Below are 22,921 nucleotides of genomic sequence, written 5' to 3'. Positions count from 1 at the left end.
GCCAGAGATAACGCCTGTCGCCAGTACATGCAAAGGGCAGGATTCCGGGGCAAGGATTTCGAAGCAAGGATTCCGGAGGCAAATCCTCGGCACGTAGCTGCCAGATCAACGCACTCCCGACGCGCTCGACATTTTCATGAGTTAATTTAATTTCTGTATCTGCCAAAATCTCCGGCGAATCGCAGACTCGCCGAAAAGGCTCACTGTAAATAATTGCAAATGTGCGTCCGATTTAAGCTGATTGACGTGATGGCACATTTCATTGGCACTTACGCCCACAAAACCATCATCGAAATGGCCGGAAATTGATTCTGGAAACGAGATGAAAAGCCAATGTAGCTTTATAGGCAGAAATAAGTGCCCCATCAATTTTGACAAAAATCGTCATCAAGCTGCTTTAATGGGTTTAAGAATTTAAGGCCCCAGCTAATGAGCCATCAATGGGTCAATGCCTAGACATTGAAAGTGTAACTTTGTTGAGATGTACTTAGAAATACATCCTAGAATAAATCATGTGGCCTGAAAGCTGTTTATTAAATTGTAACCCTTTTTAGGATTATCTTAGACTTATTTGATTTGTGATTGCAAGTCAACTTTTCTACAATAATCAAATTAATTAAAACTTAAGGAGATATGTCTGACACCATAAAAAGCACACATCTTAAAAATTAAGCAATTAAGAAGGTATACAACATTTCTCAAATAGCTAACCTACCAAACAATGTATTACTTTGATAAATCCTCGACAAAATAATCAGTTTATAATCTCCATACAAAGTGAACTTTGTTTACATTTGTTTAGTCCTTTAATAAAACTTAGGTACAACCCTTTTTAAGATAATCTTCGACTAGTTTGATTTGTGGTGACAAATTAACGTTTTTTATAAGTTTCTTATTTTAAAATAAATTATTCACATTAAATCTCAGGTCATATTCCTGTCACCCTTAAATAAATAAAATAAATTAAGCAATTAAGAAGAACAGAACAGGAAACCGACCTACTTAATCTACAAATTAAGTCAAATTAAGCAAATAAATGTATTACTCAGATAAACCCTGAACCAAAAGCTGCGAACAAATTCAACAATTGAAAAGCCACCAGGATAAGCCCAAACCCAAGCAAAGCGACACAAAAACCCAAATCATATCACGATATCAGATCAACTGTGGACCCTGAAATATTTCAAAGGGTTTCCCCACGCAAAAGCAAATGGGTTTTTAAAACTGCAGGCAAATCGAACGACTGTTTCATGACTTTGGCAGCACAAAAGAGCAAAGCGATTTGTTTGAAGTGAATAAGATTAAGTTGTGACTCCGATTTCACCTTTTGGGCCTGCGGCCAAACCAATTAATCTACCCAAAAATGTCCCACGCACAGCCAAATTCGGAGTAAAATGAACCGAAGGGGGTTTTTCAATCCGCTTTCCCTATTCCCAGGTCACGACCGGCCTGCTATGTTGTTGTTGTTGCGGTTGAAAAAGTTTTCGTTTAGAGCTCCTTAAAGTTGTCTTCCAGCTGCCATAGCTTGATGGTCTCTGCAATTTAATTTCCCATAAATTTCCATGACTCAGGTTTTCCGGGATGTTCAGTGACTTTTGGCGGCCAACCAACCAACCGACCAACACATGAAAACAAAGTTTCTAACGCACAATTTACATTTATTTTTAACTATATGCTGGCACATAAAAATGTATTTACAAAGTTTCAGTGATTAGCTATAAAACGGAGACCTTTTTTAGAGCACACAATATGTTTTAGCTTTCTTAACCTTTTTCTATATAATTTATACGTAAAATGTGTTTAGCTTAAAGCCGTTATTCGACAGCAATACTTTAGTTTATAAGCTTAACCTCTAAGACTTTGACTTTGACACACATAAAAACATTAAAATTCTTTGGTATGTTTATATTTACATTATACGAAAGTTTGTGACCTTGTTTCGTTGTCAAAGTTTTATAGAAATCATTTTTAACTTCTAGTTGATGGATGGGTTTTTATTTATAAATTTGAAATAGTCAAATATTTTTGGGTTTATTGGGTAAGTGTGGAGTCAAAACAAAATTGTATTTAAATTTTTCTTTTCTTATGTAATGCTGCATATGGAAAAGATTAAATTACTTGGATAAGTATGCTAGAGAAAACATAAGGCAACATTTAACCATGATGCTACTCATCTTGTCGTATTCGTAAATTCCATTTCAATTAAATTTAACTATACATCAAAGAAGTTTTTAAAAGTGAAAACCTTGGCTTTCAAGTGCTTTTTAAATTGACAGAGTGTTTACCAACATCAACTGGGCACTTGCCAACATTTTCCTTAAACTAAATTTGAGTGTAAGTTGAAAGTAAAAACGTTTGTTTAAGATTACTTTTGATTTTGGTAGAGTGCTTAGGGTACAATGGCTTCCTGTAAACTCCGTTTAAATCCAGTTTGGGTTTTTAGTTTAACAGTGATTCCTGGAATTTTGGTGGGTGCGAACGTGTGTGCTGGCCAAGTTCGTTGAGTGGCAAAAACCCGTAACCCGGCGGTGCTTCATGATGGGCGGAGGATTGGCCCCCGGTCATGGACAAATCCACGGCGGAAATGGGGGCTCCAATGCCGGCTCCATTCGGATTTCCGCCATTTGGCAGCGCGGTTATCGTCGTCTCCTGCAGGCGACAGCTGTCCATTGTAGAGGTTTTCCGCGTTTTTAGTGAATGCTCTGGAAAATATGGACCCCATGTGGACTCACCTGCGGATGGTGCTCTGGTAGCAGGAGTGACGTGATTGGTACCGCTTCGAGGCGGTGCTGGTCAACGAGGTGTCCCTGTGCATGCAGAAGGTGTCGTGCTGGCCACGCTTCTTGCGCCGTCCACTCGCTCCACGGCAAAATAAATATCTGCCGGTAAAGAATTCAGTTGCCAGTTGCCAAATGTTGCGTGTCAAACAAAAATATTTCATAAAATTCGCTCATATGTAACGGCTTGTGTGGAGAATTTTTTGTGCTTACACAGACCAAAATTATCAGTAGTCAATTGGGTATCTTTTTAAGGAATTTCATAATAAGTTTTTCAAGGGTGTCACAAAAGTTTGTAGAGCTATGAGATATTTTAAAAAAGATGTAATAATTAACTAAAAATTAAATTTGTAAAACAAAAAAAAATTGGAAGTATAATTTTTTGTAACCATTAAAAAAGGCAAAATTTTTGTAATAGTAAAGTTATGTTTTTTATGTATTAAATCATTTTTTTTAATGAAAATAGAAGATATATTATTGGATACACATTTAAAAAAGTACACTATTTTCTTTACTGTATATAAAAAAATTTAATTTAATTTATTTATTTATTTAATTTTGATGTCAAATTATTAAAATCTGAAAAAAAGTTATTGAAGATAAAATACAAAAATAATAAAAAATTAAAATATACTTTGTAAATTATTTAAATAATAATATTTTTCTCAGTTCCTTCTTATATGTCTGCACTTTGTGAATTCATCCGAAAGCAACAAACCATTCCAGATGGCAATTCGAGAGCAGATACTCATATCGAAAGGGAAGAAGTGCACTTGGTCATTTTGTGCGGTTCAATGTAAGTTGGAACGAATATTAGAGAAATAGAGCAAATAAGAGGAAAATAAATAATGGCACCATATGGCTGCCAATAGTTAATAGCATCCTGAAAAAGTTAAACAAAAATCTTTTAAAATTAAATTTAATCTTTGAATGCATTCCATTGCTGTTTACTAACTATTCTGTCATTCACTAATTATTTCACCTAGTTTATTAAATGAAAATAAGTGTCATAATTCAAGACTCAAAATTAAATAAACGAAAGGAATTTCAAACCAACTCACAAGGAAGGACATTTAACAAATCACTGAATGTTTTTTGTGTAAACTTTAAGGTGAAGTCACTCATGAATGGTCAAATGTATTTGCTATTCGAAAGTTATGAGTTTTGTTTGGAAAGAGTGTTACAAATGGCAGTTGGCTTACGCTTACAGTTACGGAGCTACTGATTGTCTATTGATTGCTAGCGTCAGTCGACTACCGACTAGCAAGTACCGAGTACCGATTAACCATGCTGTAGCGCTCTTATGCGGCTGGTGGATTGATGTAAACGAACAAATACCTATTGAAATGCTTGCGAAAGGCGCCGCTCACAAAGTACAGGGCCACAGGATTGGCGCAGCTGTTGGCGAAGGACATGCAGTAGGCCACGATGCGCAGCACATGCCAGAAGGCGTTGTAGTCATCCTGGGCTGTGGGCCTGCAAATATAAATAGTTAAGGTTTAGTCGCCAATCAATTATTCAGCATTTAAGGCATCACCATTTCTATTCTAAATATCATCTATTAAAGATCCAAAAAGTTTATAAAAAAAAAGACTAATAGAAAAATTCGTTAAAATGTTTCCACAGATCCAAGATTTTTTCATAGATGGTCTGATTTGCGAAATATACATTTGTATAACCTACTCTAACCCGGTTATAGTATGGGAATTTTTTGTAAAAATGGCGTTTTAGCATCTGAAAAGTATATTACTCATACGTACTGTTGCCTTTGATCAATAAATGTATTCTAAATGAAATTTGTTGTCGTATGAGAAATAGTTGCAATTCTAAAACTTATCACAACACACCCTTTTGGTCTACAAATACCCCTCATCAAACGGCAAACAAACATTGGGAACGAGAGCTGGTAAAGCACCCATAATGGAGATATCAGCTCGGAAATTGATTGTCGGGCGTCCCAGGCGAACAAGTGTCGGACAAATGGCGACAACATTACTCATACGCAGCGTTCCTTTGTGAACTGCATGTGTGCTGCGTGCTGTGCCCTTTGCTGCTGGCAGGTTCCCTTTTATCCGCTTGACAAATTGACTTTCCATCCATTCATTCATGAGCATACACATACCCAGCTTAGTAGCTGGTCCAAATCAGTGAGACCCAGAAACCCAGAGCACTCACCAGAAGTAGAACCAGAGGAAGAAGACGTGGTAGGGCAGGAAGCAAATGCCAAAGATGACTACAAAGGCCAAAACAGTTACGGCCACCTTCCGTCGGGCACGAACCTGGAAAAAACACAAACAGAATAAAAAAGTTATGCTAAACGGTGTTGAATACAGAAATGGCTTTAGAACCAAAATTTCGGTACCCTTCAAAATTAAGTAAATAATTTAATAGTTGTCGAAGTTTTGTACCCATATACCCGTTCTGATAAATCGAACTTAAACACCAAGATGTTTATTGTTTAAAGATAGAAAATTAAAGATTACAACACTTATCCAAATAAAGTAACACAAAGTCAAAATAAAGGTGTTTAAACAAAGAAATCGATCAAAATAGTTTTATAATACTATTTCTTATATATACAAATTTTACTATTTTGTACTCTCGGATTTGGAGATTTTCAGATGTTTGTTTAATCAAATCAAATGGTCTAGCAGCAGTTACTAAAATAAAGTGTACCCGTTCTTATAAACTTAACTTTGTGTGTGTGTACACATTGAAAATTAAACACCATTACATTTTTGTTATTCAAAGATTGAAAATGAAATACCACAACATTAGCCCTAGTAAAGTAACAAAAACTTTTGAAATAAAGTAACACAAAGTCAAAGACAATTGAAAAAGGAAGCCCAAGCAAAGTTCAGTGACAAACAAAAGAAAAATAAAAAACTTTTTGCGACCAAGGAGTAAGGTGTGAAACATTTCAGACTTTAAGGGTATACCATTTGTATTAAAAAATATGCAATGCCACTGCACTCATATAAAGTTAAGCGGTGTTTAAGCGGTGAATCTTTTTACTTATACTTTTTTGATTTATGAATAATATAAGCTCAAAGACAATTGTTGTGTACAAACAATAGAAAAAGAAAGTGCTCTAACGAACTGGAAATAAAATACGAAACAATTTAAACTTGAAATATATACCACCATTATGTGGTAAATTCTCAATGCGACAGCACACATAAAAAATACTTATTGACAAGAGAACACATGCTTTTTTAAAGCACTCTCAAGTTTGTCAATTTATTCACCCAACCCACAAATTCACCGTGAACTTTAGAGCGATGGTCAACTTAATATGAATATTTTATGTGGTACCCAACTGAACGGAAAAAGTTTTTGCACACATTTTTTTCATTGCAAAAATAGTTGTGGAAAAACTTTATATAAATCACTATGGGGGTTCCTTTTTTCGTCGTTAGATGGATTAGAACTTGATGATTGATTTCAATTGTTGGAGCTTATGAATACTTTTAGAGAACGTAAATTGAATTTCGGGCTGACCTGGCGAACAGCTCCTTGAATTTCACCAGGGACACTGGCCGAATACATCAAATGCAAGGCGATGAGCACGTAGAACACGGCTATGATCACCAGGGGAATGGCATAGTAGACCAGGAAGTGCAGCAAAACCATGGCCTTGGCGTAGTTGATGCCCCACTCCTCCGGATACGGATAGCAGATGACAATCGATTTCTCATTAATACCAAGATGCTGCATAAAAGGGGTTAATAACATAGCATATTTTAAGGCAAAAGTGGATAGCCTGCCTTGAGATTACTGCCAATGAGGGCTGGCAATCCGCACAGAATGGCCAGCAGCCAAATGGATACCGCTGTGGCCAAAGTCATTCGAGTTGCCCGACGACCGCCTCCTAGAATGTATAAATTAATAAAGAATTTATTTGTATACGTTTTTTGGGACCAATTCATAAAGGTCACAAACTTATATGTGTACTTATAAAATTGTATGAACAAAGGAATTTCTAATTTCTATACATTCCTTTTCATGACTTTTAATGTATGTATTAGGAACAACATTAGTTTCATTAATATAAAGTTGCTAAGATGTTAAATTATGTTTTCTGTTACGTAAATCATTTTTTCACATTTCAGCTTTTCTTTCAGAGCAGTTTAATTGCAAAAATAAACTTACCATGAGCGTGAAACTTCCTTAAAGGATCCACGATGGCAAAGTACCGATCGCCGGATAATGCGGTGAGTGTAAACACCGATACTCCAATAGAGACATCCTTCATAAACTCGGACAGGCTGCAGAGGAAGCTGCCGTAGGGCCAATACTCCACTGTGTAAACAGTCGATGCCAATGGCACTGTGGTTACAATAACCAGCAAATCCGCCAACGCCAGTGATAAAATATAGCTGAAAGAAGTAATTTTAGGGGGAAATGTAAACTTGGCAAATAAGAAAAAGAACCCCATCACAGAGATTTATGCCAAATTTTTTGAGATAAACAGGCTGACTTTGCAGCGGGGTTAACTCATCTTTTTGGCCAGCACGTGTCCTTGAAGTGTGATAAAAATGTGGCACTGGCTTGATTTATGTTTGCCAAACTTTTGGTCCAATTGTGTATGGCTGCTGACTAGAGGTTTGCAACAATGAGCATTAAAACTGATTTATCTGGTCAAAAGCCTTATTAAGTGGAATGTAAATTATCCGTCGCTGAGTATAAAAGAAAAGCAGGCAAATTTCACTATTTATTTTGTGAGGATTTCAGCTTCTGCCACACCGCACACTTGAGGCCACATTCGCTGCGAACAAGTGGCTCTCGGTGGCAATTTTGGTCCGTGATCTCATGCAGTGGAGTAATTGGAATTCCGCCTTTTTCCAACCTCTCTGCTTTCCATAAATAAGCTGCATGTGGCACTTTGTTTGCCACGTTCTGGCCGTCGGAAATGCAACACCAAATTACGTTTTTGTGGCCCCAGGCAAAGCCGATAAGGGTCTTTTTGGTATCCTGCTTGGGCACTTGGCTTTTAAAACCATTCCCCCATCCCCCAAACTTGACTTTCACCCAGGGAACGAAATGCAATTTCAGCGCAATTTGATCAGTTGACATTTCTTTTCGTCTGGTAGCACTTTTATGTGATGCAAAATCGTGTTGCCTCCAAATTCATAGTTGATATGGCATCCGTGAGAGGATTTAAGCGGGTTTAAGTGGCCGTATCCCTACGGCTAACAATCCGCATCCGCAGCACTTGAAACTGCGTTGACCACTTCCGCACACAAAGTGGAGTGTTTTAATTGGCCACAAGCCGCAAGGGCCGGCATGTGGCCCCATCCGCAAGATCATCGCTTTAATGATGAACGCGTGACGCTAATAAACTTTCTCAGAAAGCCAATATGTTGCCACTGGAAACCGTGCTGTTTAAGTTCTTTATTTTATAAGGGGTGTACATTAAACGGAAAACTGTCAGACAACTATGAAACAACTGAACAACAACTGAAATAGCTAATGGAATATGGAAATAGATTACCAAACATCTGAATTGGCATACATTCGTATGATTCCAATAAAGCCAGAATTCCTTAACCATAACTTCATCCAATGCAACTGTCATATTAAATGCTTGAATTTCGCTAAATGGCTTCCTGTGCCTCCATAATTCTTGTACCATTCAGACGTCTTTAACGAATTACTTTGGCTTCCAAGAAAATTGGCAACATCTCGCTTGTGAAAGTCGTCAACATAAGGTTATTGTCTGCCCGAAAATCATATTTATCTCGACCGTAAGCCCGGCACAATAACTTGATTTATGGCACACAATGTACTGTACGTACGAGAAGGTGTAGTACCTACAAAAATCAACCCCGACATAACTAATTAGTTATGCCATTTTGTTGCTTCCCTGCGAAACATCAACAGCTGGCAATCGATCGGAATTTGTGTGTTGGCGTTTGGGTACATGCTGTATGTGAAAGGGAAATTTTAAGCAATTTCCAGGCGGAGGCGGTAACAACATTACCATTATCAACGCCGACTGACTGACTTTTCCTGCCTGCCTGGCAAGCCACTTAATTACCTGATGCCTGTGGGGAGGGGGGGGGCAGAAAGGAGGGAAGATTTTCAGACATTGCTTTTGGCAAACTCGTGACATTTGCCTTTTGCATGCATAATTTGGCGCAGACTCTTCTCTGACAGGCGTGTGGTATATAATTAAATTCAATTTAAGTTACCCGTAAATCAAAAGAGCATTTTATATCTAGCTTTGGGAACAGGTGTTACGACACGACGATGTCGTGTACCTATTCTACCTTTCAAAGTTCCCAGGTAAATAAATGGAATAACTTTAATATACAAATCTATGTTTTTGTAATTCAAATATTCTTTGGTAAGCAATTTATTAGTAATTCGTAATTATTGAAAGTAATCTTTTTATAAATAAAAATATAACTATTTTACTTCCTGAAAAAGAATTTAAAAACCTATTTATATGTCATATTCCTTTTACATCTTATACTTATTACACTAAATAAAGTGAAAAGTATGGCTTTTGGGCTCTATCTTAAACCCAATTTGAATATTTTTGGCTTTGGCTTTAATTATTACTTTTACATTCACTTTTTTCGGAACTAATTTTAATACCTGAAAATGTAATTTAAATTGTATATAATGCCACAATAATTTAACTATTTAAATACTAAATCCTGCATTTAACATGAATAATATTTAACTTAAGTATGAAATATAACATTTTGTATTCAAATGCCCAATATTTACTTTTACTATTTCAATTTTTTAAATTAAATAATAACTATAAAATTTTAAATCTAATACCAAGACATTTATTTTTACTTTTCCACTTATTGATGAGTGAACTTTATTCCCAACTAAACCCAGCTTTTCCGGGGTATCTTAAACTTTTCCCTGGGTAACTCACGTGTTTGGAACATTCCGCATCTGGCGCACACTGAGGAAGACCACAATCAGGGTGCCATTGCCCAGGACGCCGACCACGAAGATCAGGGCAAAGAGGATGGGCACGATGTAGGTTTCGGGGCGACGGCCGTAGGGCACGTAGGGTGTCTCGGTGACCGCCAGTTCGCTGAAGTTCTCGGTGGAGAAGGGGCTGGATTCGAGGAGGGGCCATTGGGTGGAGGAGGCCGTGATGGCCAGATCCCAGAGAGCCTGCGTGACATTGAGCGGGGTGGGCAATGGGAAGTCGGGGGAGTCCCCCGAAATCCCCACCAGATCCACGTCCATGTCCAGGGCCGATTCCATGCTCACCAAGTTGCGTATCATCAGGGGAATCTCCTCGTGCTGCTGCTTGATTTTCCTTGCTCTTAATGTTATTTCTTGCCCAACAAAACGGAAATTGTTTAAGCCAACATGATTAATTTGATTCCATCACGACTCGTTGCCTGCTGCATTTTTGAATCCAATTCTATCCAGCTGTAAATAGGAGAAAAAACAATACAATTTGTAGCATGAATTTGATTCAATTTGCTTCTGGTTGCGTTAATGGATTTGTTCGTAATTTCATTATTCAGTATTAAATTCCTGCTGTTGCAATATACAAAATATTGTGAATATTTCAATGCTACTAAACGGTTGATTCAACTCGTGTTTGTTTACTTTTTTGGTTGGCAAAATGCACATTTACCATGGGATCAATTTGTTGGTTTCTGTTTGTATGCCAAACAATTTTCTGTTGTTCTCAAGCAAACTTGAATGTCGAATGAAAACAATTGGTGAATTATATTAAACGTCAAATGAAAACAATATGTTTTATAGGTTCAGTACCTATATAAAATGTTTGTTATTTTAGGTATTATTAGCTGAAAGCTAAAGCAGTGAACTGAAAAAATATTAAAACAAAATATATTGAATAATTTAATATTAAAATATTTTCATTAAGATTTAAAATGTTTCCTATTTGATTTAAATGCATTTTATTTAAGTAAAATATATTTAATCTTAAGATGATTAAATATATTCCGATAATAGTCAAATAAACAACTTTTAATAATTGTAGTATTTTGATATTTAAAACAACTAAAAACCGCAATAAATGAAAATTAAAGCAAAATACAAAAATTTGTACTGTTAATTTTTAGTCACAAATTTATGCTCCAAAAAGTCAGGTAACAAGGATATGTTTAATTAAGGCCCTAATCATTTCTAATTGAACATTTAATTGAATCCTCTCCCATTTTGCCTGACTTAAAACATTTGTAATGGAAATTCGTTTATTCCCTTAACTAGATAATTGCATCATAGATGCACATTTGCTTTTCCATCAGAATGCATTTCAGCTGTTCATTTCCCCCTACACTTTTTCCGTAATTTAACTTTACCCTTCAGCTGGCTAATTTGGCATTCCCTTTCTGTAAGTATTTCAAAACATGTGCTAACTTTCCATTAAAGACCCGATGTGAAAGGAAAATTCAGGCCAAGAGAAGGGGGCTTTATGTTTCACATTTATGGCACTAGCGTGGAATTTCTTATCAACTTGATGGTGTGGCTGGCTCCATCGTCGTCCAGCCTCCTCCGACACTTCAAGGAATGCATATCCTGTCATTACATTTCCAGCCATTAACCGCATATATACATAGTACATACAAACACATCGAGGCACAGTGAGTCATAAAATGTAACTCTGATGCCTGAGGAAACTTTACTGACTTGGCCGGCAAGTAAGAAAAACACCAACAACAGGATCTTAAAGTCGAGAACTCTGCGTTATTGAAATCCGTGCGTTCGGCTTTCGCTTTTCCTTTTCGCCCGCTCTGTCATTTCTTTGTAATAAAAATATGAATGGTCTGTCAGGCGGCAGCGCCTTTTAGTCAGGTGAATGTAAGCATCCGAGGAAATCCCAAAGCCACCCCTTTACCCGACTTTTCACCACTTTTCTTTCCGTTGCATAAGGCCCGGATGCCATCGAAAATGCGAGGGAAAAACTGTAAAAACAGATGCCTTAAAAATCAAATCCGTATAAATGCATAAACACGATTTGCATAAACTGAAAGAGGTCGGAATGACGGCTACAAACTTGCAAAAGTGCTGAGGTGAAAATGTGCATGAGATGTGCTTCTCGTAACTGGATTTTAGATTTAGTGTTCGTTAAATTTGTCTTCTCTTAAAGTTGCTTACGTTCTGTTTAATAGACATCCCACCTCGTAACACGATATTCCATCAACTTAAACGGATCTTAGAGAAAGACTAATTAAGAAAACTTGTGGCGCAATCAATTGCAAAGACTTTCAACAAAACTTCCCCCCCCCAAACCTTAACTTTGCCCTAGTCAACTCAGGTAAACAAGAAGACAAAGTTTGCCATCAATTTGTTCAAGCTTTTAACATTTTCTTTGTCAGTTTTTGGTTATAATTCTTTCATTGCCTGCTTTTGTTGCTGCTAGTTAATAAAACAAATTGATTTTTAATGAATTTATGACCGCAATTGGCTGCTGGCTAATTGCGTAGACCATGAAAGCCTTATTAATACGGTCGGAAATTGAAACTAGCAAGACAATCAAACAATGAATAGCTGGCACTGGTGGCGTATGAGTTATATTATAACTTAAACTTAATACTTATAACACTTTCAAGAAATTGTATTTATTAATTAATTGCTTAAGCAAGCAACCAAACAATGAGTGGCTGGTACTGGTGACGTATGAATAACAAATATTACAAATTTTGTTAAGAGGTATGAAAATAATGTTTATAAAAAAATGTTGATTTTTATTATAAATAACAAGGTTTACTGAATAGAACAGGGCTTACTGAATATCTTAATTTTAAATATACTGACCAATTCATCAATTATAAAAATGTATTTTTGTATAAAGGAAAACCTTTTCAAGCCACTTTTATTTTGAAGAAATTTGCATCATGCTAATTAATATTTTCCAGTTCGCTATTTCCTAAGACTTCACAGAGGTTCTTGCACTTGGAGTATCTCGAATTGAATTATATTTTCCATTGTTGACCTTTTTGAATGGCTTCTCGTGGATTGCCGAAAATTGAGTTTGCGAAACTTGCGAATTCCCGAAATGCAAATGAAGTTCGAGGACAAAGGCACTCTAATTAAGTAATTTCTAGCAAAAGCTGAAAATCATCGGATTATTTTTTTTAACCGAAACTGGCTGCTTGATGAGCCTGTTAAAATGTCAACACTGTCCGCATTGTTTGCCGCTCGGCGTAATTAATTTGTTAACTGAATGTTAACACAAGTGGGCGGAAGGTCTAGGATGCGGTCGGGTTTGTTTTCCCAACACTTAGCTAATTGAATTTCGACACTGACTAGGCAAATTGATAAATTATTCCCTTTAAAGTACCTATAGTACAACGCATAACACTTAGTTTGACGCAATAAATATTAACAGCCTCAGCGAACAGTGATCTATTTTGCGAAAGCTGCCATTAGACCGACAAATAAACCTGTTAGCCTGTGTCAATAAGTGGCTTACAACTCTCCATCCGCACGAAAAACACAAAAAAACAACAACTGAACACTGAAGTGTCGTGATTTATGACAGCAAATGGTCGCCAGAAGTCCGCTTATCTGGCGACCATCTGGATGTCAAATGTTAATGGACTCTAAACGAAATGGCTCTACGTTTACCCTGTAAATGTGGTTTGATTTTTAAGAGGTATCTCAAACTTTTATAAATTCAAGAGGATATTTATTAAACAAATAAATATTTCACCAATGCTATGACAAATTAAATTTCCTTCAACAGAATGTATTTTGTTTTGAGAACATCTCGTGTATTTCCGATATGCCTACAGATTCAAGATTGGGTCGAAATACCAACAATAGTTATAGTCTTTCAGGTTTTAAGTTACTTTAATTGGTACCATTTGAGGAACATTTTTGGATGTTTAAATGTCTCAAACTCAAACATTAATTGATTGGCAGCATAGCCGACATTTTGTGTTTAATTTCTAAAAGAAATTTGTTTTTTATACTGCATCATATTGTAAATAAATCCTTTAAACAGAAATTCGACTCCCCTTTCTTGTTTCCGAAAAACATTTTTTATTTTTGGGCGTTTTATTAAATGTTTTTAGTAACAACTTCCAATTATTTCCAGGACACCTTTTTAGTCTCAACTTATTTTTACAAAAGCTCCAGTTTGTAGTTATATTTTTGTCTACATGCTTATGACTGCTCTTGATAAATCAATGCAATTTATCAGTAGCTCAGCGGCGGACACAACGCCACTTAAAATGCGACGCACTCCACTCCCGAAACCTGGAATCCTATGGAAGAGGGGGTTTCTAGGTTCCTAGGTCCCCAGTAACCTAACCCACTGGCACAAAAATGTTTATCGCAGGGCAAACAGTCGACACACGTTGCCAACCTAATGGGAATCGAACCGAAAACAGGCGGTTGGAGTGAAATCTTATCTGCCAGTGTTTTGGGTCTTAGTGCGTCTCATAATAAATGCAGTTAAGTCGGTATTCGGGATTATTTTGGGGAAAAAGGGCGCGCTGGCAATTCGCAGCCACACACGAATGTTGTGAATAAATAACGCGGGTATTTTGAACACTCATACTCCCACCCAAAAAATTGTCCTTTTCCATTTTTCAGTTGTTATGCAGGAATTTGTTGGTGTATTTTCATGAAATATGCGTTCAAAACAGGGAGACAGGCTTTTCCAAAAGATTTGCGATTGCCCATTTGTTTTGCCGCTTGTAATTGAATACTATGCTCCCTGGTTTTTATTTATTTATGCAAATATAATGAAAGGAAAATACGATTTTCAATCATTTTTTCCAGGAAAAAAAGCTTATGAATAGCTGAGTAATTTTTCTGAATTGTGATATCTAGTCTACTGATATTTCACTAAAGTATATTTCAGCGTTTAATGCTGTAATGGAGTGTTTAATGGCATCGTCAGCTGTAAGTGTCCAAAAATACCCGCATGTTCGAACATAAAGCAACCACTAAGACGAGGCGATAAAAAATCAAATTTAAGCATATCTTAAGCCATTAAATTACTTTGTCATAGTTGTTTTTAATTTTTTCCCCCGCATTCACTCGCCACATTTGTCCACATCAGCTATTCCCATATATTGTTTTTCTCATTTTTGTGAAAATCGTTTTACCAATTCGCACTTAATGGCCTTGGGGGTAGGAAGTGGGTTTAAAATAAAGCCATAAACGTTGGGGGATAAACTGCGAACAGAACGCGAAATGACGGAAGAATTTGGATTGTCATTATCTAGATAAATTATTTATGTAATCGCACGTAACCATTATTTATATGAAAATTTTTTGGCCCGCGGCCTTGTCCAAAAATGTGCTATAAAAAATGTTCTTAGCCGCAGCGAAAATCGATTGTCAAGGGAAATTTGCAAGAGAAAAACCAGGAGGACAGTGTTAACATTCTTGTTGAAAAATGTAATAAAAATCGGGCCCCGATAAGTGTGCTATGCTATAAGGGAAAAGAGAAAAGAGGGTGCAGTCCAACCCAATCAATGCGGCAAAAACTTTAAATTACCTTCAGAGCACACCCGCATATCCCCTAACAAGCAGTTGAGAAGGCCGACATCGCAATTAGATTTTTAGCCAGCTCCATTCGCTATCCTGGGCACAATTAGAGTGCATTACTATGTCTGCGTAAAACTTTGTCGGCAACAGAGCAATTTCATTGTCTGGCAGGTTTTCCCCATGTGAAACACTGGGAAAAAGCTAAAAACTAAAGTTCACTAAATGTCAAACTGAAAATAAAAAACGAATAATAATAATGATGTTTGTTTGGATCAATGTGTGGTAAATATTCTGTAGATATTTATGTTTTTTACATTTTCAATTGGTTTAGAAATTTAGTAAAATTTAAATTTTTAAAATACGACAAAATTTCTAAACTGAACATAGAGCTTCGAGCTTTAAAATACATTATTTTATCATAGAGTTTAAAGTCCTAAATCATATGATTTTAATTCTGTGCATCTCTTTTTTTTAATTTATTAAAAATCTAAATATTTTTAAGAAGGTTTGAATATACAGATTAAATATTTTAAAAAAAGAGCCTTAAATGATTTGTATATTTGGAAAACTATATATTTTATTTTTAAATATTCTGAACTATTTAACTTATAGATATTCCACTTTTTAGATTTAAGGCTTTAAGGCTTCTTTTTTTTTTAATTCATAATGTTTTAATATTTGTTCTACAAAACTTGTAGTGCATGTGTACATGCCCATTTGAATTAATTTATTTGCCATGTCCCATTAGCATACAAACTATATATATTAAATTCCGCAGCACGCTACTCTTGCCAGCGAATAAAAAACGTTTTAATCTTTGGTTCTTTGCCAAGCATTTAACCCAATTTCGTAGGTTAAAGTTTATGAGTTGGCAATTTTAATATTGCTTAAGTATGTGATGTAAATAACCTCTTATTGACTTGAGTAAAAATTCCTTTTCCGTGCTTTCATTACGTTTTAATTAATTCAATTTTCATGCCGGACTTCTTTATTGCATTTTACTTCTCCCCACTTGGCTCTTAATCATTTCTCACTGCGTTTTTCAGTGAATTTTCCGGTTCTGCCATTTAAGAGGACTAATTGTCCGCTAAAAAGTGCCAATTTTTCGTCTCGTTTCGCGATTTCCTTTATTTTTTTTATGGGTGGGACAAGAGTCCTTTGCACGTATAAATGGAGTGTCCGACACTTGATTTATATACTTGAGTAATGGATGTCGAACATATAAAACCGACTGGACAAAAGCTTTTGGAGCTGTGGGTGACAAATATAAAATAAAAAAAGAAAATTTAAATATTTTGTCCTGGTAGAAAGCCAAATACTCTTTATCAATCTGTTTTATTGAAAAAATTCATCGAAGTACATTTGAAGTAAAATGTAAAGTTAATGGTAACTTGGTAAATTAAAAGATTTTTTATACAGCAAAATAAATTAAGAGAAATGATATTTGTTCTGATGAAATCAATTTGGTCATGATACTTGGCCAACTCCTAGCCGTCTTCAAATCATTTGCGTTCAATTTTTCACACGCTGACAATTTGTTCTTTGCCTACATCTGCTCTGGTCGTTAATTTAAATTTTATTTCATCGCCTAAATGCCGACCACTTTGCATAATTCAACATTCCCCCTCAAAAAAGCCTTAATTTTCGCTTGTGTTTTTGTGAAGCATTTTTTGGCGTAGTTTGTTGACATTTCTTTGATGGGGCGTCATGCGGCAGCTTCATTATTCAGCAACAGCTGGTGGACTAGAGGGATTTGTAGGGGGGTGACGAAAACGACAACGACTACGACTACTCGACACATAAATTTGACTGACTGACGGACACGCCGCACTTATGCCTCAATCCATCCTGCTCCCCGGACTTCAGACATCGGCACATATATCATTTTCTTTTTGTAATTTGTCTCCCGCCCCCGAGTTTGCAGCTTTTGGCCCCGGCTTTGGGCATTTCGCCCCGTCACGGGCCATTTTGTGCACAATGGCCCCCAGTTAATTGGTTGGGTGTTGCCCATTTCTGGCTCCAGCAGGACCTGTGAATATCCTGGGTATCCTGGTGCCGGCGCCTCATATTAAATTACATGACAGCTTACATGAGGTGCCAACTTCCCCTCGGCGAGCTCATTAAATGTGGAAAAATAAATGGGCAAAATGGTGGAGGCGCGTGCTTTCACTCGTGAAAAATGCGGCAAATTCGGTTTTGCTTCTGCAATTTTAATCATTTTCCTGCGATTCATTTTCAGCTTGTTGATTTTTAGTGAAGCCATTTGGGCTAAACAATGGAAGCATTGCACATGACTGATTGCTATAATTAATTCAGGTTCATCTGGCAACTATTCTAATTGATTTTGTTTGTTTTCTGGTTTTAAAATAAAAGATACTTTCTGAAGTTGCTTATATCTCAGAAATAATTAGTATGTACAATTCAATAGACAATAATTCAAATTTAGATAATTCATGTTGGCAGAAAATAAAAGGTATTAGTTGATTTACATAGTTTAAATTTTTAATTGATTTTTAAATGTTATTTTCTATGCATAAAAATTTTTTTAATATTTTGAATTCTATAAAGGGATTAGCATTTTTAACGCTTGTGATTAAATATATAATTTTGATACAAAAATCTTAATTTAAAGGATTAACTTTATTTAAATAGGGAAATTTTTTACTTCAATTTATTGTTTTTTTTATAATAATTTTTTTTTAATATCCCAGAAATAATTATAAGTGATATCAGGGTATACTAACAAATAATGTTTAGACACGTAATATTAGTAGAAAATAAGAGGCTTTTATAATAAAATGTTAATTTTGTATCATTTATTTAATTGATTTTTAAATTACCATGCCATTGAACTTTTTTAAACATTGAAAATTTTATTCAAGGACTAACATTTTTAAATGCATCTTGCAATCGAATTCCAAAATTCAATTTAATGGCTTACTTTTGTTTTAATCGTAATTTAAGCTTTGGTAAACAATTATCTCCAGATTTCCCAGCTATTCAATGAAGAAATTCATTTTGCTATGAATACGAAACGATTAATTAATTTGAGCTCAAAGCCAAAGGCTAAGACATCGCAAACTTTTCATATTAGAAGCGGAAAAGTCGCTCAGCATTAATTAATTCCAAGCGTGCTTGCTATCAGAAATGCTTCCCCCAAGAGCAGGTTCAAGCGATTGTATTAGAAACGTTTGCTTCCCCTTCGGTTACTTAATTAATGAGATGGGATAAAAGTACAAATATGCATAACTTTTAGCATTTCATAAGATACAGAGGCAAAAACTCGGAAATAAGAAAAACCATTTAAAATGCAACCTCTGTGCAATGCGGGAATTGCGGTTTCGTGTTACGCACAACGTAATAATGCTAATTGCATATCGGTTTGCCTTGCAACTTGGCTAAATGGTGGGGCACTCTTCGGATTGGCAAGAGTTTAAATTATATTTTGCAATGAGCTTCTGCAAAAACGTTATTACCATAGAGCATGGAAGTCTTTAAAGAATTATTCAAATGAATGAATGACAGAAAAAGTAGTTCATTTAATTATTTACAAAAATGATTTAAAATAACAATTAAGTTATTGGCCGATTTTATAATGAAAAGCTAAAAGAATATTTGCCAATTATGCAAAAAGTTTTTTTTCGCAAATTAAATATTTTTTTATTCACATAACATGGGCAATTACATCATTTGTCGACTGCACATACGTCAACATGCGATCCTTAAGAGAAATATTCATTTGTAAAACTTTCAATAGGAAAATACACAATGCATTTGATAAGTAACATGTATTATTTCAAGAATTCAAAAATCATAGTTAAAATATTGGCTGGTTTTAAAATGAGTAGCTAGAAACATCGTTGTCAATAAATATTAAACTAGTTAATGGCATTAAAAAATAAGTTTTATTTTTGCGCAATGCATTTAATAAGTTAAATGATTTTTGAATGAAAAGCGTTAACAATCTTTGCCAATTAAGCTAAAAGTTTTTTCATCTTGCCAAAGGAATATTTTTTCATTCGCAACTTTCTCTTATAAACATGTTCAATTCAATCATATGTCATTTCCAGATACACCGACATCTTTACCATTCGCCATTACTAATAACTTTTTCCTGAAAAGATTTGAATCAGGCCGTCAACAAGACTGTCAATGTCCGAAGTTCTTCTTACAAAAACCGGAGAAAAGTGAAAGAAAAGGCCAGAAGTGTGAGACAATAGCACTTGAAAAGTTCCGCATCATTACTCGGGTGTTTTGTGGTGATTGGTTTTGGTATTGGGATGATTTCTCTGACCCCGTCCTCGAACAAACAAAAACTTAACCGAGATTCAAGATTCTGGGCAGAAATGACAGTTTAGTTGACCCCTCAGCCTCAGACACTTGAAGTGTCGGGCAAACAAAATCATTTGCCGACGTGTTTTGTTTGGCTAAACGAACTTTCTGCTTCTCCGCCAACTAAAACAAAAGAAGAAAACTATCTTACATTTCAATTAAAGTTCGCCGAGAGTTCCTTTTTCGCTGTTCATTCCCTTGATTAACTGCAAATGCAAACAGTGGAATTCGGCTGCTGCTTCATTTATATCTAATTAGGTGCAATTGTTTGCCGCTTTACTTTTAGCTCCGACTGTGACGCGCACACACCCGGCGTATGCGCATTATAAAAATTTATGACTCATAGAAATTAAATGGCTGTCATTCGTATGTATTAACCAAGCGAAATTAGTTTGTCTTAGCAGACCTCGGTGGGTTGAGGGACAAAAAGTGCACACAAAAAAAAACCATGTAGAATTAATTATTAGAATAAACTGAACCTATATTAATGAAAAGGAAATTTATGATCTAAAATTAAGAATATTCAAACAAACAAAATAAATAAAATGGAAATTAAGAACTTTGATGTTTCGATTAACTTGCACAACAAATAAAACATGAAAATATAAACTTAGGTTTCTTATGATTTTAGTTATGATGTTACTATAAACTTCTGCATGAATGTACCTAATGTAGTTTTTAACTATTCAATGACCCAACAATTTTTTTTTTTAGTGTGTGGTTGGGATTGCGAACTGGGTGCGGTTTTCTGTTTTTTTTTTTTCTGGGTTCCCAGGAAAACAAAGGCGACGAATAAACGCGGAAGATGCATATCAAATCGTTGCCAGCATAAATCAAAGGTAACCCAAATACATAAATATCGCGTAATAAACATGTTTATGGGGGTGGACTTCCAAGTGGCATAAAGACCTTATCTAAGCGATTCCATTTGTTCATTTGTAGATGTACGTCTTCTCCCTTAAAATCGCCTTTTCAGTCGTTTTCCGGCGCCGCTAAATAATGTATAAACTTGGCCTTTAATTGAACTTTTCGCAGATAAGCAGTCAATAAATCCGAAATGTAAATTGTATTTGCTTTCACGCGGCTTTTCGCTTTTTGCTATTTATTTTTGTTTTTGTAAGCTCTGCCAACGAAAATTTGGCAAGGTGCTGGTTTTTCTTAAATTTTGTAGACACCTTAAATCAACCCATAAAAAAAATAGTTCACTAAATTGTATACATATGTTTTTGTAAAATATTCAGGTCTTTGTTTACAGCCGCTCGTCGACATCGTTTTTGTTTAATGCTGTCGCTTCGCTTAATTGTAAGCAAACTTACTCAATGGACTGGATGGATAGATGGACGGATCGTGTCCAGAAGCACGCCCCGTTTATATATTTAGATTGCAAGCGATAGACAAATTCAGCGACGGGGCCGAAAGGCTACGTAAATTTTCCATAAGCCCACTAGTTTGTGTTCCCCCCAAGAAACTACCCCGATCATGCGGCTTATATTAATGGGCCATTTAAGCCGGGCAGTTAGCTCCTCCAGCTGCCAAAAACCAATAAATGCCACGCGCATCCGTTGCACTTTGGGGTTCCATTTCCCCTTCCTTCCCAGAATATTCAACTTATGTACTATATATTTCAAGTGTCTGTCCTTCGGTTTGAGTTGTTGTTTCGGTGCTTTTTCCGGTTTTTCATTATCTTGGGAGTTTCTGGCTTGTGGCTAAGTGTGCAGCATGAAAAGGGTGTTACCCAAATCCCCGAATAAAACATGAGCTCAAGATTCTGGTTCCGACTATAACCTTTATTGCTACATACAATAAATTGAAATGAAATATATGCAACGTTTATATTGCACGGGAAAAAACAGTTAGGTGATTTCAAAAAGATATAAACCATATTATACATAATTATTTTTGTTAAATATATTTTGCCTGGGATCTGTGATGTTTTACCAGTTGTTGTTGTATGTTTTTAATATTAAGGAAGAGAATTCAAGAAAGAAGAATTGAACACCATTTTGATTGTTCTACATATGATACATATTTCATTGAATCACAGTTTTCTTTATAATATTTCTTACACATCCTTACACAGCCTTTAAAAAAAGCTTTGCTTAGGTTGTTCCCATAAAAATAAATTAATAACAATTGAAATTCCTAGAACCCGATTATTCTTATATTATTAGAATCTTGATCGACTCTATATTTTTCATACCAGAAGGCTTTTGAAACTACTTTGATGCAACTTTTAGTGTAGTGCATAATCCCTAGTTGTAATCCCAAGTTGGAATGCAACGCATATGATAAACAAAAATCAAATTGAAATGGTAGCAAACATAACTGTTCCAATGATGGGAATAGTTATTCAGAATTATTCATTAAAATATCGTAACCGAACATGAGAGTTCAATACACAATCAACAGGAAATCTATCAACATGCAAGGGCAAAAATTGCATTAAAATGGAAATTTCCAGGCGCTGGTTATGAAAATTGGCAACCCATATTCAGGATTTATGGAGCAACAAAAGGCGTATGCAAACGGAAAACGAAAGCAAAATAAACAGCACAAAAGCGGAACGGAAGCTGAAACAGAACCCCAGGAAAAGGGGCTTGTTTTGTCGATTTGGATGTAAATGCACATAAGCTATTTCCCCCACTCACGATTTACTGCACTGCCACTGCAGTTTAGGAGCAGTCAAGGGCCGGAAAATCGTATTTTTTACGGAATTTTTTGCAGATTCAAATGTCGATAGGCAGACAGAAAATTTATTGAGCTCACATCAATTTTGCGGGATAATAAAGCGGCCATATGCAGACTCAAATGTCAGCTGTGTCAGAAAGCCAGGATAAAGCAATTACGCGAGATTAACTGATCAATTTTTAATTTGCCATTTCAGACACCGCCGATAAACACATTTACATCGATCTTCAATTATTATTTATGGTGCTTACATTTGCGTTAAAGTGTTTCCGTGTTTTCAAGCGATTCCAGCCATCCCATTTGGGACGGCACTTAAACAGGATATGGATACGGATACGTAGAGCACATGCCACACACACCGCACACTTGGGCCAAATTTTGTTTACACACCGCAATGGCACAACACAACACACACGGGAAGAATTTAATTTAAATTTATTCGATTCTTTTTAGCGGGCCAAAAGCACTTGAAACGCCATAGCCGGATATTGGCATCAACACATCCGAAAAATTTCGATTTTGAACTTGAACTATCCGTCGGAACCGAGGAGAGAACGCATGCGACTTGTTGGCGCGCGCGAAAACGTTTGGCTTGCCTTCGAGTTTGCCTGGCTGCCTGACTGCATGTTGGCCAAATTGATCCGGAGATTGGTTGGGGCGCCAAA

At 35.9% G+C, this 22,921-nt stretch overlaps 1 protein-coding gene across 4 annotated transcripts; it reads right to left on the bottom strand.

The window, feature by feature from the left end:
* Positions 1–1,681: 1,681 nt before the first annotated feature.
* On the bottom strand, positions 1,682–22,846 carry LOC108144177 (neuropeptide CCHamide-1 receptor). Of its 4 annotated transcripts, none has more exons than XM_017268838.2 (9): positions 22,508–22,846; positions 9,676–10,187; positions 6,930–7,156; positions 6,545–6,648; positions 6,279–6,488; positions 4,953–5,056; positions 4,116–4,253; positions 2,733–2,879; positions 1,682–2,662 (listed from the first exon to the last, which is right to left on the bottom strand). In XM_017268838.2, exons 2-9 carry the CDS (start codon positions 10,035–10,037, stop codon positions 2,440–2,442), a joined length of 1,515 nt encoding a protein of 504 aa, XP_017124327.1. In that variant the 5' UTR covers positions 10,038–10,187; positions 22,508–22,846; the 3' UTR covers positions 1,682–2,439. The 4 variants fall into 4 exon arrangements, 3 of the variants coding, with proteins under 3 accessions (XP_017124327.1, XP_017124328.1, XP_017124329.1); XM_017268839.2 differs by lacking the exon at positions 22,508–22,846 and adding an exon at positions 22,335–22,411; XM_017268840.2 differs by lacking the exon at positions 22,508–22,846 and adding an exon at positions 22,217–22,232.
* Between the last annotated feature and the right edge of the window lie 75 nt (positions 22,847–22,921).

This window comes from Drosophila elegans, unplaced genomic scaffold (genome assembly GCF_018152505.1).
Source record: "Drosophila elegans isolate 14027-0461.03 unplaced genomic scaffold, ASM1815250v1 contig_183, whole genome shotgun sequence".
Lineage (NCBI taxonomy): Eukaryota > Metazoa > Arthropoda > Insecta > Diptera > Drosophilidae > Drosophila > Drosophila elegans.
Note: the sequence above shows the minus strand (reverse complement) of the source record. Positions and strands in the feature narration are given on the sequence as shown.